The following is a 17402-nucleotide window of genomic DNA, read 5'->3' as shown; positions in this document are numbered from 1 at the left end:
TTTGAAAAGTGACCTCCCCTCTCGCGCTCTTTGTGGACTGGGTTAGACACACACACACACACACACACACACACACACACACACACACACACACACACACACACACACACACACACACACACACACACACACACACACACAGCTGCTCGGAACCATGACAGAAGATGACGGATACAGTTGTCGCGGACGGACAAGTCAAGTTTAGAGATGGAAAAAAGGTAAATTTCTCCAGTGTTTCTCTTATTTTTTAACTTTAAAATGTTTGTCCATACTTTAGGACCAGCTAAGGGAATATACTTTGTCATTTATTGATTCTTTACAAACTTCTGCAGTGGAAGACTCGGTGCGTCGTTCTTCGGAAGCCCTCTCCGGTGGCAGGTATGGAAAACTGATTTAAATTTCTCAATCTTGTTCCCACACAAAATGCTCATTTTTACAGCGACGGAAAAGTTAATTCCTCCGTGTCATGCAGCACTAATCTCATCTCCTTTTCTGCAGTTAAACTAAACACAATTTGTCAATTGGTCTCTTGGCTGTGCGCCACAGGAGCGCGCAGATACGCGTCAACACGTGGGCATGTCACGCAATACTCCAGCTCAAATGATCGATTGGATTTATTTAATTGACCAAATTCACCTTTAAAGGATCAGACAACTGAATGATGCCTGTCTCATTCGAATTACGAGTCTGGATATTAAATTGGATATTAAATTAGATCTTAAGGGTTTTTAGTGCCAGTTAGATTTCAAGTTAATTATTTGAAAGCCTTCCAGCGATATACGTAACCTGTGACATTGCCACGGTGTAACAGAGGTTTCTCTCTGCAAGCTTGGCAGAAAATGAAAGCAGTATGTCTCAAAACAGTATTGAGTTTCACTTGAGATGCTGTGAGGACAGACACTGTGCTTCTCTGCATACACAAACATGTGGCTCAAGCTGTAGCCCACTGCTGTGTCCTTGAAGAAAGTGGGTATAATGTATGCTGTGCTGCTCTGCATGTGTGTGTTCATGCGTGTGTATTTGTGTCTTTCCTTTCATCAGCTGTGCCTGTGGATCAGTTCATTGTTTTAGGCTTTGTGATGACAGCTGTGGTGTAAACACAGGCATCACACAGCAGAGATTACAAAAAAAGTGATGCTTTTGTTGTTCTACATTCTGCTATTAAATGCAATATTGACTTTTAAGCCTGTCTGTCTGTAAAGTGTCTCTCTCTGTGTCTCTGCATCAGACTGTCTAACTCTGCTGGTGTATAAGGAGAAGAAGAAAGGGAAGGAAAAGGGCAGCGGCCACAAGGAGAGGCTCAATGTAACGCTGGAGGTACGTAAAGCTGCAGAAGACCAAAGGCTCGCTGCTTCTGATCTCAAGTGCAGCTACATTACAGCTCTTTAGTGTTGTTGCATCACGCACTTCAGGCTTTCCTCTTCTGCCACATGTGCAGGGCGCAGAGCAAATAATGGTAATACCACATGGATGGATCAGGCCATTAGGAATTTTGGGCAGAATTTTCCAAAGTCGGCCTCTTATCTGTACCCATTGGTAGGGGGTGGGTGGGTGTGAAAAAATGTCCTTTAATTAATGATTAGAGAAAACTTAAATCAAACAATACCCAATTCGAGCAATTCCAAGACCGTTTATGGACCCCAGTACAAGGTACAGTACAGATAATCGGCCTGGCCAATTATCGGTGCTGATATTTTGCATTTTGCCAATTGTCTGTATCTGCGTTTATTTTAATGACCGCTGATAAAATTAATTGATTAAAAGTGCAAAGAAAGTGTCAGCATTGGAGGAACTTTTACTGCACAGTACCTCACAGAGCTATTTCTATTTTTTCATTTTTTATTTAAATTTTCACTTGACTTTATAAAAGGAGTTGCTGGGAACTGGCTGTATATGATGTTAAACGTTTCAGTTTTGATCAAACATTTGCTAAAGACATTTAAAAAAGGTTTTGTGTTGGAGTTTGTTATATTCCAAACTATAAAAATAGCAGAAAATCTATTATTTTTATCGTAAATGCATATCAGTTCCAAATATCTGTTATTGTTCTCATTAAGTAATGATCGGTATCGGCCCTGAAAAACCAATATCGGTCAACCCCTACCCAGTGCACACTATTTTCCAGAAAAATGGTAAGGAGCAGTACTGCATTACCAGAGCAGCGGGGTGGCTGGGGCAAAATGTGTTATCCTTCCTGCACCACGAACAACCATATTCCACAGTTTCTGGTAGATAAACTGTATGATTTTGAAAGTTTTTTTTAAAAAAAGAATATGCCTTTAAAATGTTATTTCTGATCCAGATGTTCAGGAAGTTTTTGCAGAGAGTTGAGTTATTAACAAAGGTCTGATCCACACCAAAACAAACAGGCAAGGTGCGCACCCTTGCAAGTCAGACGTCGATTACTCCATGTCGGTTTTTAAGACTTCTGATCTAAATGCATTTCAGTGCATCTACTCGGGAAAACATAGATGCCCACAGGAAACTCATGTTTGTTTGGCCAGACTCTGAACATCATGTACTGAGAACCTGCATGAGCTGCTCCAGCACCAGACACCCCACCCACCACAGAAACCTGTAGGCTACTGCACGCTCACAAAGACGTCTATCAAACACAAATCAGCTGAATGAAAATGCCACTACAAAGTTGTTATGATGTGTTTCACAATACAAACACTATGTAAAAGTAAAAATTGACAAACAGGTAATTCTGCATACCATTCATCGTGTGCGCCCCCACATTGCTGTGATGTCAGTTGGACTGGCTCAATGTTCAGGGGGTTTTTAACAGTTGACAGATTTTCTGCAGAGGGCCCATCCTCTCCAAAACAGACAGACTTGGCGATTAAAACCAGTAAAACACTGAATAAAGCAGTTTTACGATAAAAAAACAATCAGTGTTTTTCCACTGCTCATTCTAAGGTAACAAAAAACTGGGGCACCTGGTGGCTCAGTTGGTTGAGCAGGCGCCCCATGTACAGAGGCTGTGTTCTGGCCGCAGCAGCCACAGGTTCAAGTCCAGCTTTGGCCCTTAGCTGCATGTAATCCATTCTCTCTCCCCCTTTAACACTCTATCTGTCCTATCAAATAAAGGCATTGAAAAGCCCCCCCAAGAATATCTTTAAGGTAATGAAAAATAAAGATTGTTATTTTCAGGTAATTTTTATACTAAAGAAAACATACTTACTATCTTATTTTCAATTTCTGCTAATATTTCTGCCCCCTAAATGCCGCACACTTGACCTGAAAGGTGTATAACAAGTAGACTGTCTGATGGTAGAAGCATTTATCAAAAAACTGCAAAAAACAGCATCATAAAAAATAATCTTAAAAGAAAAACAACAAAAAAACCCATCTTGCTTCAATAACAGTGGAGGTGAAAGAGGAGAAAAGAGGAGTATTCATACCTAAAAAATACACTTGACCTCAATCAGGATACAAGCGACTCTTTTGATTTAGGCTGATGAGACTATTTGTTTGAGATATTAAAAACAATACAGAATAACAGAGCATTAGTTATACAATCTAATATAAATCAGTGTAATTTACTCTCCTCCCCCAGGGGATCTGTGGTGTGGAGCCAGGGCCCGGGTATGACGGCGTATCCTACACGCTCTCCATCCTCTGCCTGGCTCACACGCTAGTCTTGGGCTTCAACAGCCGAGACGCAGTACTGGCCTGGGATGCTCGCATCCGCTACAGCCTGGGAGAAGGTCAGTGGTTTGGCCTGTCACAGTCCTGAGCACTTGTTCAAGGATGTGATGTGCAGATGGTTTAGGCACTGAAGGGGAAAGTTGCTTCACAGAGCTGCACTTGGATAACACACATCAAGAAATTCAGCTAGTTTTACATCAGCTTGGTTTTTGTGTTTGCAATATGCAACTGAGGAAGCAAGGAGCCCAGAGAGTTGCACACATCTGAAGAGCAGATTGTTTTTTGTGTATCAGCAGGATATACAACCCTCTGATAGAGATATTTGTTTCAAAGAGTGTCTGATTCAGTATTAGCATCTAAAATATTGCTTATTCAAGACATAGAATTACATCAGCTTCACCATGACCCAGTTCTTTTTGGCCTTAACATGAAAGCGTAAAGCCTGAATGTGATCTTATGCATATACAGTTAGAGTATTCTCAATTATTTAGAAGTTGGTTTGCTACAATGTATATAACAGTGTTGCTGAATAAAAACACTCCACTGGAGGTCACTTGTCAGAGCTGATCAAAGAAATGACAAGTGGAATTACACAGACAGATAAAATCTGTCCTCCATCACTCTGGTCCTCATCTATCTGCAAAATCTGCTGTCTCACCCTCACATCTTTCTTTTCGGTGGAAAGTGTTCAGCTGAGGGGAAAAAGGAGAGGGGAAAGGTCCACGTGTAAGAAATGCCAAAGGACTCTGAATCCCATTTTTATGGGTGAACTGTGCTAGATGGAGTTGCTCTTACACATTTTATGAGATTTACTCGCTTAAAGGTTCTATATACGACATTCACAGCATTTTTAGCAGTCAACAACTATCTTTTATGTAAAAATAAAGTAAAAATAATGGTGCCCTGAGTAGAAAATGAAGTCACTCTTTCTGTGCGTTGTAATTGGAGCTGCTCTGTTCTTTGTTTTGGTTGCCAGGCTGGCTGCATGTGCATGTTAGTACATGTGAGTCTCTTCCTTTATGTCCCACTGGCTAGCTAATCCCTGCTGCTCTGTGCTCATATGACAATTACTGCTGATAACAGTGACAAGATGACATTGTTTCAGAAGTGTAGCTCCCACCTTCCACTTACCCCAGGATAAAATCTCTCTGCTCTGTCAGCACTGTTGCCATTTTTGGACCGTTTTGGCACCGTTAGCACTGTGACTGGCACTGTTTGCTGCTGTCATTTCGGCTCAGCCGCCTTCATGTTTGCCTGTGGCATCAGAGGTGAGAGCTGTGTGCAGGCAATTGCGAGGTTCTGTCAATTCATGCTGCTTTTTCAAAAAATGTCACAGTAGTTCAAATTAGTTACAAAGAGTCTTTTTAGACCTGCATTTCGGTGATCAGAGCCCAGCAAGCCCCCAGGAAATGCGCCAGGCTCTGATGCCAGTTTTACATCGTGGCTAAAAGTGGAATTACACCGCCCGGGTCGGTCATGTCCATTCATGTCTGGCCCAGAAAGACTTTTCTCCATTGACTTACGTCGGGAAAGAGACGTCTGTAAATCAGTAGATACTTTTTTGTGAGCATCAAAACTCCTGCGAAACAACTTACTTACTATCTAGATTTAAGCCATCCAGTTTGATAACATCTGTAAAGTCTAAAAGAGCCGCAAGATAACATTTTTTAGACCGCCATTCAAACTAGCGAAGCGCTAAACCAGAAGTCACTTATGTCCGCTGGCAGAAGTTATCCACTCGGGCACGCTTGGCTGCTGTAAGTTTCTAGTGAGCATGCCTTATGGGCGAGTAGATCCTCGTATTTTATCATATTTTATACCTGGAGAAAGAGCTCTTTTGCTTCATGCACCAATGAGCAGCTGTCATAGGAATGAGGCCCTGCCTCCGTGCTGTATCCAGACTTGCTATAATACATCCATGAAACTCAAGTGGACTGCTCTGTAGCATGCTTGTTAGTCTGTTAGTGGTTCTGTCAGTACAGCTGAAGATATCGCTGTCAGCAGAATTCAACACGTGTCCGTCCACGGGGTAAAACAATGGATGGTCATGCATCCATCTCAACATAAAATGGTTAAGTTATAGGGCATTAGCACCTTGTCAACAAGACAACCACCATGTCTGGCACTGATGACGAGGTCCATGTTGGGAACGCATCTTGACACGTTTGAGTGGTTTGAGTGATTGGATCACAATGCGTCATTGTTGGTCATTTACATCACCCAAAACGTATAATAATACCAGGTATAAACAGGGCCAGAGTCTTGTTACCTATCAAAAAATGATTACAAACAGGGCTGTGTGTACTGTCAGGATATGGGGAGCATATTTTGACATTCTGTTATACCTTTTTTTTTAGATTTCAAGGATAGCATGTTTTAATAAACCAATATCCCGTACTGAATAATGCACCCACTACAGATTCATTTTAAATTACACCACAGCTCTTTAAATGTGCACTGCAGAACTGCTAAGTAACACATCTCGATTCAATATTTAGAAAACGGAGACAGAAAATTGCCTTCGGTAGGAGGCTCAAACAACACGAAGAAGCATTCACACACACAAGACTCACATAAAATCACAAAAAGTCACACAATGGTTCTGTGGATCAATAAAAACACGTGTACAGAGCTCCATTAAAAAAGCAAAGACTATCACAGTGGTAGCTCTGAACACCTGCCCAGGCTCTGAATGTTGCACCTTTATTATTCTGCTCTGAAATTAGCAATTGAGAAACCCTGCAAGTCAAGGTTCATTTTTAGTGTGTTATTTCATTGTTCCCACCTCCCTCCTCTAGTTAGCCTGTTGAGGCTTCCCTTTCACAATAAGAACTGCAAGAAAAGTAAAAAAAAGTCAACCTTTTGTATGATGATACAATCTTTCACTTGAATCATCCACTAGCTTTCTTATATTTATTTATTTATCTATATACACAAGCATTTATCTGTTGTTAAAACTCTGCCTTTCAGTTATAAGTTTGCACTGGTTTACATAAGAACTATAACTTGGACCCCTGACAAATAACTTTTTACCTTCGTTCCAAACTTTATTGAGAAATGTCCTCTCTGTTATCATGAATTTTAAATAACTCCAGCCTGATTTTTTTTTTGCTGTACTTCACAGCCCGGCTTTGAATGTAATTTACATTTTCTTGGTGCAGCACTAGGCGGTCCTGTCAGTGCTTATACTTATAAACATTTTTTCTGAACAATGAATTTGTCTTCCTCCGCATTTCAAAGTACCACCTGAGGATATTTTGGAGGCTCCATTCCACCCCTTAATCATATTATCCGCTAGCACCGTCATTATTTGAATGTCACGTCATTTTATCTCCTCTTGAAACCCACAAATAGTAGTTTTTCTCATATTAAGGTCTCGTGTCGCAGAACAATTTCCATCCTAATTAAAACATTTGAAACCCAGATTGTAGCTGTGCTTTCTGTCGCTGACAATGCTAAACCATTAACCACGGATGCATGATAATATCGACACGTCATCACATCGAAATCGGCCAACATGCTGAGTTCTGTCGATAAGGCAAACCGTTTTTTTTTTTGTGAGCATGTACAAAACATCAGGTAAAGAATACAGCACCGGTAACAAAACAACATATCTAAAAGTCCTACAAAGATATACAAATATGATACAAGTATTAAGTATTATTATTACATGTATTAAGAATAAATAAAAATACATGTAATAAGAAAGATAAACTGGTTTACAGGCATACACATAAAGAGGTATATTCAGTCAGGGCAACTTTTTTGTTGTTTAAAAAGCAGAGTGATTTGGGGAGAGCTTTAAATTCTAGGAAGAACGACACAAGTACGTTTAACCACAGACATTTGGATGTCAAACATCAGCCCTGTTAGCACGTTGAGCCTCGCAGCACAACGAATAGATAAAGGTTTTTGTGGAGAGTCTCAGGGAAAACATCATTCAACCCTGTCTAAGTAGGATGACTTACATGCTTAGTTTAAAAGAAATCATTATTTGAATAATTATGGCATCTCTATGTAACCAAAGTTTAAGTATTTTTCTTATTTTACACAATGAACAAATATTGCATACACATAAAAGCATTGTATTTCATGGCTCCATCTGCTGGTTAGTATTGATAATATTATGTAAATTCCACTACAGAAGAGACCTGACAGTCTCTAAAAGTAAGTGTGGAAAAAAGTGGATACATCGACATTGGTATCAGTTATAACCCAAATGAGTTGTTATATATTGCCAAAAAAAAATCCAATATTGTGCATCTCTCCCTCAACTCTCTTTACCCAACAAAAGTTGATTTCATGCCTGAAGTTTCTTCACAATGCTGTTGGCAAAACGTTGAAACCCTTTCACCATAATTTATCTTTCTTGCAAATTATGAATACTTTACAACTGCTGTTAACATTTTCTAAAGTATACTGATTTCCTCTCTTCAAGGCAGTAAGTTTTGCATAATTATCCAAGAAAAAAGCTGGCTGAGCCCCTCGGTCTGTTCTGCAGTCGGAAGTGAAGAGAAAAAAACTCATTTTATATGAAAGTGCTTTCTGTATATATTAACTTAGTTTGTATTTATTAATGTTTGTCTTGTAACTAATGGTGTCATTTGGGCACACGTTGTATATACATATATGTATATACAATGTGTGACAGTGTGAAGTGTGTTTGGCTGTTAGAGGCAGAGACAGACCTTGGCACAACGAAAGTGCCATCTGCACAGACTGAGCAGTGACAAATTGCAGCCAGCAGAGCTTAAAGAACTGCTTCATCATCATTACCACTGCCATCAGTCACACTGTACATGTGTGTTCATGTGCTTTATGTGTGTGTAGTCCTTGGGGGTTTGTTTTTATGTTCCACCTCATTTGTTGTGTGATTTATGTGCTTTATGATCAATGATTTGTCAATTACCTTCAAGTCTTAAGACCGAGTATGTAAAAACCACACACGCGCTTATCTTCTGCCTCTTTTTCTCTCCTTCAGTCCACAGGTTCAGTGTCAATGTTGAGCCAGGTACCAAACTGGAAAGCGGCCCCGCCTCCCTCCACCTGTGCAACAACCTATTGGTCCTTACCAGAGGCGTCCCTCCTGTTGTCATTGGTCACTGGAAGTTGTCGGCGTTGCGTCGATATGGCGCTGTGCCAAATGGCTTCGTGTTTGAGGGGGGGACTCGCTGCGGATACTGTAAGTAACTCCTGGTCTCAGAGGATTTTACTGCCATGTGGATTTAGAGTCTGTGGCCCTCAGCCAAAAAGGGCAACACTTAAACACTAATAACTGAATAACAGTTATGAGGAGTGCACAGATTCTCCATAACTGGCTCTGTTTTGGTGTTGGTGTGTATTGTTCTAATTTGTATTTAACTTGCCAAACTAATATGACTTAAGGGACGTTCTTACCAGGGCTACAGTAGAACTTAAAGGTCCAGTGTGTAGGATGTGGGTGCATATATTGGCAAAAGTGGAATATAATATATGTTTTCTTAAGTGTACCTGAAAATTAGTGTTTCCTTTGCCTTAGAGTGAGCCGTTTATATCCACATAGGGAGCTTTGTCCACCTTGCACCACAATGTTTCCACAGTAGCCCAGAATGAAGAAAATAAACTCCAAAAACTGGCTCTAGATGGGTACATTTGCATCTTTGCATGTTCACATTGGCTCCCATAGTCAGCAGGCCTTTGCAACGAGCTAAACAGCATCGGAAAAACACAGACTCTTAATAAGAAACTGCTTAATACAGTGTATTAATCCTCAGGTCTGATTGTTTAGTAGAAGACGAGTCCACTGTGGATAATTTGGCTCCCAGTTAAAACCTCCTGAACATCTTAAGTTATCAGCACACATTGGCAGGTGCTGGGTTTGCAGCTTGTCTCTAACAAGCTGAACAGCTTTGGATAAAAATTAATTGTAAAGTGAAACTGCTTAAATCAATGTTTTCATGGTTTTAAATTATGTAATCCATTTACATCCATTACAGTGTGAGCTCTCAGGTTGTGGCTCGATGGTCGGACCGTACAGTGTGAGCACATTAACCATGAGCTTCGACTCTACATTGTAGACAATTTACTCGTACAGAATGAGTTGGAATTAAAATGTTGAAAAAAGTCATGCTATACTATGTCGCAAAATGCCATAGAACAGGATGTGGAAAAAATGGTTGAAAAAGTCATCGTTCCAAAAGTCAAAAAAAGTCATAGTATAGCATTTTAACATTATAATATAGAATGTGGAAGAAACAGTCCAAAAAGTCAACAATTAAAATGTTAAAAAATGGCTAACTATATTAGGGTTAGGGTTAAGAATTAATCATTGCAAATGTAAAAAAAAGTCATCGTATGGCATTTTTAAGACGTTTTTGGTGTAGAATTTCAAAAGAACAGTCCAAAAAGTCAACATTTAACAAAATTTCTAAAATTGTACAGTGAATGCGCAGCTAAAAAGAAATCGATTGCCAACATTATATGTTGATGTCAGTTCCTCATAATCAAAGAGCCACTTTCTATGTTCTCATTTTACACCGATATCCAAGACATCGTTAGAAGCACTAATGATGAGACATGTTGCATTTTGTATAAGCAGTGTGCCTCATAAAACAAGATACATTGAACAAGATACCCTCGAATTTGGAGAAAGTTCTTAGAAGTTGAGAAAACAGGTCTATTTATTAGCATTCCCCCTGGAGGGTCACAAAATCCATGTGAATGCAGTCGGCCGTAGGAGACTTATGTTCAGCGTGAGAGAGAAAGTGAGTGAGTTTCAAAGTCTAACCAACCAAAAACTCACTGGACCAGTATTGTCCATGTGATATACAACCACTGCAGCACAGTTGTCCAAAATCCATATTTTTTAAGTGGTTCCTGTAGATCAATAAATGCTCCTTTTCATTTCTCTCCAGTGCTCTGAGGTTGATAGATCTGTCATCTAACACTAACAGACTCTCATAAAAACCTGTTATTTATTGCAGATGTTTATACGGTAACTTTATCCGCCTAAAAAATGTCTTTCTATGTGTGAACCCACCACACTATAGCCTGCCCACCAAATAATAGTGTGTGTTTGTGTGGTTGCTAGGGTTTAGGTATCCCCTGAATGTCCAGTTGATGTGGGCATGAATGTGAGGAATGAGAGGCAGTTTTTTGTTTTTGGGTGTGGATGTGTGTGTGTGTGTGTGTGTGTGAGAGAGAGAGAGCGAGAGAGACATGGACAGGAAGATAGTTAGTGTTAAACTGGATAATGTTTAAAGTGTTTATTGTGAGGAAACCTAACAGCCAACAGCTGCTGTGTTCTTGGTTTTATTAACATACCTGAAAATGTTTTTCTAGCTCCCCTGTGTTGCTGTTAAGAGAAAGTTCCTGCATGTGCTTAGGTGACGCCTGTCTTAGTGTGTGTGCGCAATCAGTCTCATGGCTCATACAGGAATAACCATGAGGGCCACGGGCTCTGGTTTCAGTGTTCGAACGGGCAATATCTATAAATACCAGCCCCCTCTGTAGTCGCCACTCAACCAATTACATAGTCCCTGCTGGCTAGACCACCAATGCCAATGTTTTTCTTCAGCTCATCTACATATTGCCCAGCAGCCACCGGGGCAGCAGAGAGAGGCCCTCTTGGCATGGCTGCAGAAACAGAAGTGACAGAAAGACAGAGATGTGAGAGTCAAATCGACAAGTGACATTCCTTGCATGAGTGCAAGGTAAAGCTCAGTGTTGGCTTACATTTTTACATGTTGATTTGTATTTGTTGAGTACATGCAGAACATACCAGCGCTCAGCAGTGATTTTATGAGCTGCAGTTTGGCCTCACCCACTGCAGACTTTCTTTTGGGCATTAACACACCAAGTTGTCGGCTTACAGTTGGGTTAGGGTTTTAAGAAAATATTGATACACTTGAGTGTCACGAAATGTTTTGTGATACTGTATCAATTTTCAAAAACACTCAATTTTTAATTCATAGATTACATGAAAAAAAATTGTGGCAGTAGTTCATCTTGTGTTGGGTTGGGTTGGTATCTAGTGTCTGCAAAAAATGTTGTTGCACATTTCTGAGCCATAGTTGGGGGTCAGCTTGTTTGCATCATGTGCATGCTGCTGTGATGCCATCTGAACGTCCTGCCAATCCCGTTCAAACTTAAAAACTTGATGTGGAAAAAAAACCCCAATAAACTGCTGAATGTTTGTATCGAACTGCTGAATCTGATTCGGCTGACATGATTCTGAGTCGGGTACAGCTCTAATACTGAATCATAACCCCTGTATCAGATTCTTGCATACACAGCCCTAAAGAGTGGTACAGGATTGAATCCATAAACCCGGTAATGAATTAGCATTTTTGCTCTCCGGGTTCACTTGTGTTGAAGTCAGCTTTTTTTTGATGCAATTTAAGTTAGATGCCTGGTAAAGAATCTGTGATTAAAACAAGCTTAAGAGATTTTCACATTTTGCTCTTCATCATAAAATATGTTGGTAAATATCCTGCTCATGAAATTTTAGGTTTTAGGGTGTCTTAAAATAAAGGTTGGTTTCTAACAAGCGGCTGTATCAGACCTCAGAGTGTCATTATACCAAACATGGGTTTGCAGCTTTGTTGTGGTAGTGAAGTTAAGTCATGCAACAGTAGTGTAGTTCATTTTTAACCTAACATTAGTGTTTACTTCTGACCGTTTTATTTATGCTTAAAAAAATTAAAAAGTAGTATTCATTTGTGAAGATTATGTTGTTGAACAAAACAAGTATAAACCTTTGTTAGTCACAGAGCTTATTTTCTGCAGCATTCAGAAATCTAATTCTAAATCTAAATCTAATCTAAAATCTAAAAATTTCGTTGGCTTTTTGACAAGGGAACCATGGCAACGCTAACTTCCTCGTCAGCCTACGAAAAAAGTCCTCCTTGCATCACTCTATTTGTACATTACCTAAAAAGCATTTTAGTATGTTATATGACATCACCCAGATGAAGTCAAGAAGAGTTTTGAGTGTTTCTGTGCACTTATCCATAAGCAAATGCTCTGCAACGTGACTTATTTGCTGTATTAACATGCTGAAATCTGTGTGGGAGTTCTGTTGGAGTATGTGTGCAAATTTAATGCAAATACCATGATAAAATATGGGCACTAATAAATCATGCAAAAACATTAGAATACATAGGAACCGATACACTGTGCAGAGTTTGAACACGAGGAGCTCTTCAAAAACACACAGTGCCTTAGTATGCTTGAAAATTCAAAAACAGTGGAACATATTCGCATCGGGCCATGATCAGTGCAAAAATGTGCAAATGATGCAGGAAAAGCACTGTATAATTTTAGCGAGAAACTGTGAAGTGTTCATTAGGCTGTACTTTTGGAGCACTGTACTTTGATGTAAAATAACTCCTTTAACCTCTCTGCTCCATAATTTCCCTCAGGGCCTTTTTGCTCAAGCAAATCAGTAAGTGGGTCCCTCGGTCATCTAATGCGGCTGTATAAAAATATTTTACCCTTGACTGCCACCATGCACTCTGCTGCAGCTGCACTTTGAAAGTCAGCTGCGTCTTGGACGACATACACCACAGTGACATGACGAGCCTTTTTGCTGCCAGGGACTCACAGACATACATACACACCCTGACAGCCAAGCAGCCAATCCTGTGAGATAGTGGGCAGTCGTGCTTTGGAAAGCCTTTTACTCGGCAGTAATCAGTTGAGCTGGGTCGTCATGGATGTCAGTAGTTGGATGGATGTTTGCCTCTTGGTGCACAGTCACATGCACACGCTGCAGCAGTGTATATCAGTGCTCCAGCTTCCATTCGATGTGATAATGAGGCCAGGGTGCTCTGTAATCGATAATATTTGGAGCAGAGCCGTGTCTTAGCTAGACGGATATTTTCTGGCTTATCAGGTCCACATGTGTTCCTGTTGACCCTGTACCACACTTACACACTCACACACACACACACACACACACACACACACACACACACACACACACACACACACACACAGGGTTTTAGTGCTCCCATGCAGACAGCGTAATAAATGATCCTCCGTAGAGGTTGGACGGCTGTCGAGCCTTGTGATCTAGATAAAGGCAATTTTAAGCTGACATGCTATGTCAGCAATTTTTTCCATGTTCCTCAGAGGGCATAAACACACACACAACCACATCTCAGACTGTCATATGGTAATATTTTGATGCACGTGTTTGGGTATTTGTCTTTAAGGTACTATTTGCTGATTATCAAAAAAATGTGGGTAGTATGTGCCTACATACCATTGGCCGAATACATAAAACTTGGCAGTGCTGAACGAAAAACGACAAATAGTAACAGACATAATAACAGACAAATACAATTATCAAACAAATACAACTATCACACAATACAAAGAGAGAGCACAATCTCTGTTTATCTGTTACTGTGTTGTCTGTTACTTGCCTCATATTTTTTGGCGTTCTGCAATAACTGTAATATGAGATTGTTTCTTGCTGGCTGCCTGCCTTTGTTTCACATGTACGACTTTGCAGGAGCTTTCACGTGGTGCAGTGCATTCTGGTAGTTGTAGGTTTTCTACCTCTTGAGCAAAAGCGTCCTTTTTCTCTGTTTTCTCTGGTCACGTAGCACCGATTTCAAAAGTATGTGCATCTCTCTACAGCAGAGACATCCTAGTTTTATTTAAAGGCCAACTCAACAGCAGTGAAATACTTCTTTGATTGCATCAGATGTTCTAAAGTATTGCACAGCATTTTTGCCTCAGAGTGTAATTTGTTCATATTTATCTAGATCAATGACTATATTAAGATAGCTAACCCAAAACATGGGCGGCTTCCATCTTGCGCTATTGACGTCATTTGGAACCAGAGTTTGCACAACAGTCATTTCCGCGGTACCAAGTTCCTGCTCTCCGACCGATCATGAGCAGCACCATTAATTGCAAGCACATCAAAAACTAATTCAAAACCAAGCGAAACATAGATCAGCTGGATAAGAACTACCTAAAACGACAGACACCAACTTTGGGGAAAATCTTATTTGACGTGTACTTTGTTGTTGTAGTTTGGCCCGTGTCCCATCCACTAACATGGAGGGAGTGCGGTTTACGGCTGCGGCCAGCCACCAGGGGGTGATCGAGGTGTTTTGTGTTCACTTTTAGGGAGCTGTCATGCCGTCCTGTTTTATTTTACAGTCTGTGATCCAGATCAGAAGGTTTTCAGAAGTACAAAGTTAAAGGCAACTTCAACCGCTCCAATGTCACGTGACATTGAGGTGTGAATGATTCTCAAAGGATAAACTGTGCCTGACTTTCCACCTGTCAGTACAAGTGTCGAGGCCTCTGCGATGAGTGGTGAAACTTCTCCAGGATAAAACAGCAGTCCACCTGCCTTAACTCATTGCTCATACAGTGTACTGTATGTCATTAATCGCTGTTAGAAAGTTGTCAGCTTGTGTCGTGGATGAAAGTTTGTCTGTTGTTGACTGACAGAAAAGCTGCTCCTCTCTGTACTCAAAATAATTTAGTGCTGCTGCAGTAAGAAAACCAGAACGGCCTCTTTAAAGATGAGCTGCCATGTAACTGAACTCAGCATATTTGTGAGAAAATAAATAAGAACAAGGTCCAACAAGGCTGCTTTGGTGTTCATAACAGATAAAAAAATACAAATATAACTGCCAAATATGCCCTCAGAGAAAATTACAGAAATTGGAGAAACACATTTTGTTTCATCCCAACAAATCCGAATGAGTTCTATTTAATGCAAGAGTATGTCATGATGACATTGCTCCATAAATGCTGAAAAAATATTCCAAAATTGCCTGTGCAGAGAAAAAACCTCCCGAGGCCTCTGAATATGTGTTTGTTTTTCACACCAGATAAAAAGGACAGGACTAGAAATACTTTCCTCACTTCACTATGCTGTGTCCTAAAATAAATGATCATTCATAGCAAAGAGTAGGATTTATTAAGCTGAGTTATACCTGACAATGCATGTAAACAATTTATACTCACAATCATGCCCAGTAAAGCAGCCGTAATCAATAATTTTTGATTAACAAATGATTAATTGGACAGATGGAAATGAACTTTTAGCCATATCCGGTGCAGTAAATATACTGTGAAAGGCGCCGCCCATAGTGATAAACCCAGAGAAAATGATTTCTGGAGTCTGCAGCTCCCCTCAGCTCTACTGAGCTTTGCAGCATCTTTCAGCTCATTGTTTTGGTTTTCCAGTCTGCAAATTTACTTTGTTTTGGAGCATGCCAACAGCTCTTTGGCATTTTCATCCGCAACTGTTTTGAGTAAGTCAGAGCACACTACCTGCAAATGATGGACAAGGAGGGTTGAAGTAAAAATTATGGTCTCAAAGGACGTCACACCATTGGGGTACAGCAGATATTTCCATCAGGTGTTGGTAGAGACAGACTCTCGGACCTCATACCCTCTTGAAGCAGCTGTAATATAACTGATGGTGCTTAAGATGCTTAGATATTTAGTAAGCCTAAGAAATCTTCAGTATTTTTAAAACCCAAGCCACACTACAGGTTAAATACTACTACTGGACAGTTTAAAATAGATGTTGCAATTTTGCAAAACTGTGGTCCTCCAAGGGTGATTTTTAAACTTTTTTTTTTTTTTATGTCTGAATGTCTGAAGGTGTACAGAAGGGCTTCCACATGGTTTGTGACTTTGTAACTTGTAAACTTGTAACTGTCACCTTATGTGAGATAAAAACCTTTACAAAACTGTAGATTCATATAGGTCATTCTTCTGAATGTAAGGAAGAGTCTGAAAAATCTCTTGTTTAAAATTACATTTAAAGCAAGGACACTTTGCTGACTGGCGTTACTCGAGAGCAACTCGGAAAGAAAAATTGTTTTCAACAATTTTCTGCTCTACGATCTCAGCTGGGTTTTTTATTAGCTGCAAACTCAGTTTCATGAGAACAAAGATGAATTCTTAAAACCCGACCCTTGGGCAAGGGCTCACTTTGTGGCCGTCTTTTCAATATCACAGCGATGTGAGATTTTGATGTTTCATGATTTTTTTTGCTTGCCTTGTGTTTTTGCTGACTCCTACCTCAGTGTGGGCTTCACAAGAGAGTGAATGAAAGATGTTTTACGTAACCTTTGAAAGAAAGGGTCGCTGCTGCCTCAAAGGACAGCCTTGCCTTTACAACAGTCCACTGAACCTCACTAAAAAGTGTTTGGCCTTGCTCTGAAATGTTATTTTACTCTATATTTCACTATTTAATACAATAGTTTTCTTACCTCTGCCATAGGTTATACTGATTACTACTGCCTTATGCTGTTAAATGTGATGATTTAATGTTTTTTCTCCATCATTTTTCTTCTTGAGTCATCCATCACTGAAGTCTCTCATTCACTGATAGCGCTGCCTCTCTCTCTTCTCATCCATCTTCCAGGGGCTGGTGTTTTCTTCTTGTCCTGTTCAGAAGGAGAGCAAATCAGTTTCCTGTTTGACTGTATTGTCAGGGGCATCACCCCCAGTAGGACCCCGCATGGCCTGCGACCTGCCCTGCCAGGTGAACACACACACATGCACACACACATGCACACACGCTGGTATGATTAAAAAAAAACATAATATAAAGCTGCAAACATAAATACGGCCGCAATCTATTCTCATTCTCAGTTCATCAAATACTGAGGCTTTGTCATGTCCCTTAGCGTTAATGATGTGAAAAGTTCACAGCTGGGTTTCAGGCAAGAAAACTACTTGGTTCAGTTAAAAAAAAAGAGATCATGTTAACATAAGTGTTT

General features: G+C 40.1%; 1 protein-coding gene across 1 annotated transcript in view; it reads left to right on the top strand.

Moving 5' to 3' along the window:
- Nucleotides 1-146: 146 nt before the first annotated feature.
- The window catches only part of dok7b (docking protein 7b), a 32125-nt gene continuing 14869 nt past the window's right edge, over nucleotides 147-17402 (top strand). The window contains exons 1-6 of the mRNA XM_042485133.2: nucleotides 147-218; nucleotides 333-378; nucleotides 1229-1317; nucleotides 3563-3713; nucleotides 8636-8836; nucleotides 17045-17164. Of these exons, the coding sequence (XP_042341067.2) occupies nucleotides 165-218; nucleotides 333-378; nucleotides 1229-1317; nucleotides 3563-3713; nucleotides 8636-8836; nucleotides 17045-17164 (661 nt within the window). The 5' untranslated portion in view covers nucleotides 147-164. The remainder of the gene's footprint in view (nucleotides 219-332; nucleotides 379-1228; nucleotides 1318-3562; nucleotides 3714-8635; nucleotides 8837-17044; nucleotides 17165-17402) is intronic.

The sequence above is a fragment of the Plectropomus leopardus genome, chromosome 3, assembly GCF_026936395.1.
Source record: "Plectropomus leopardus strain MGB_pleo_1.0 chromosome 3, ASM2693639v1, whole genome shotgun sequence".
In the NCBI taxonomy this organism is placed as follows: Eukaryota; Metazoa; Chordata; class Actinopteri; order Perciformes; family Serranidae; genus Plectropomus; species Plectropomus leopardus.
Note: the sequence above shows the minus strand (reverse complement) of the source record. Positions and strands in the feature narration are given on the sequence as shown.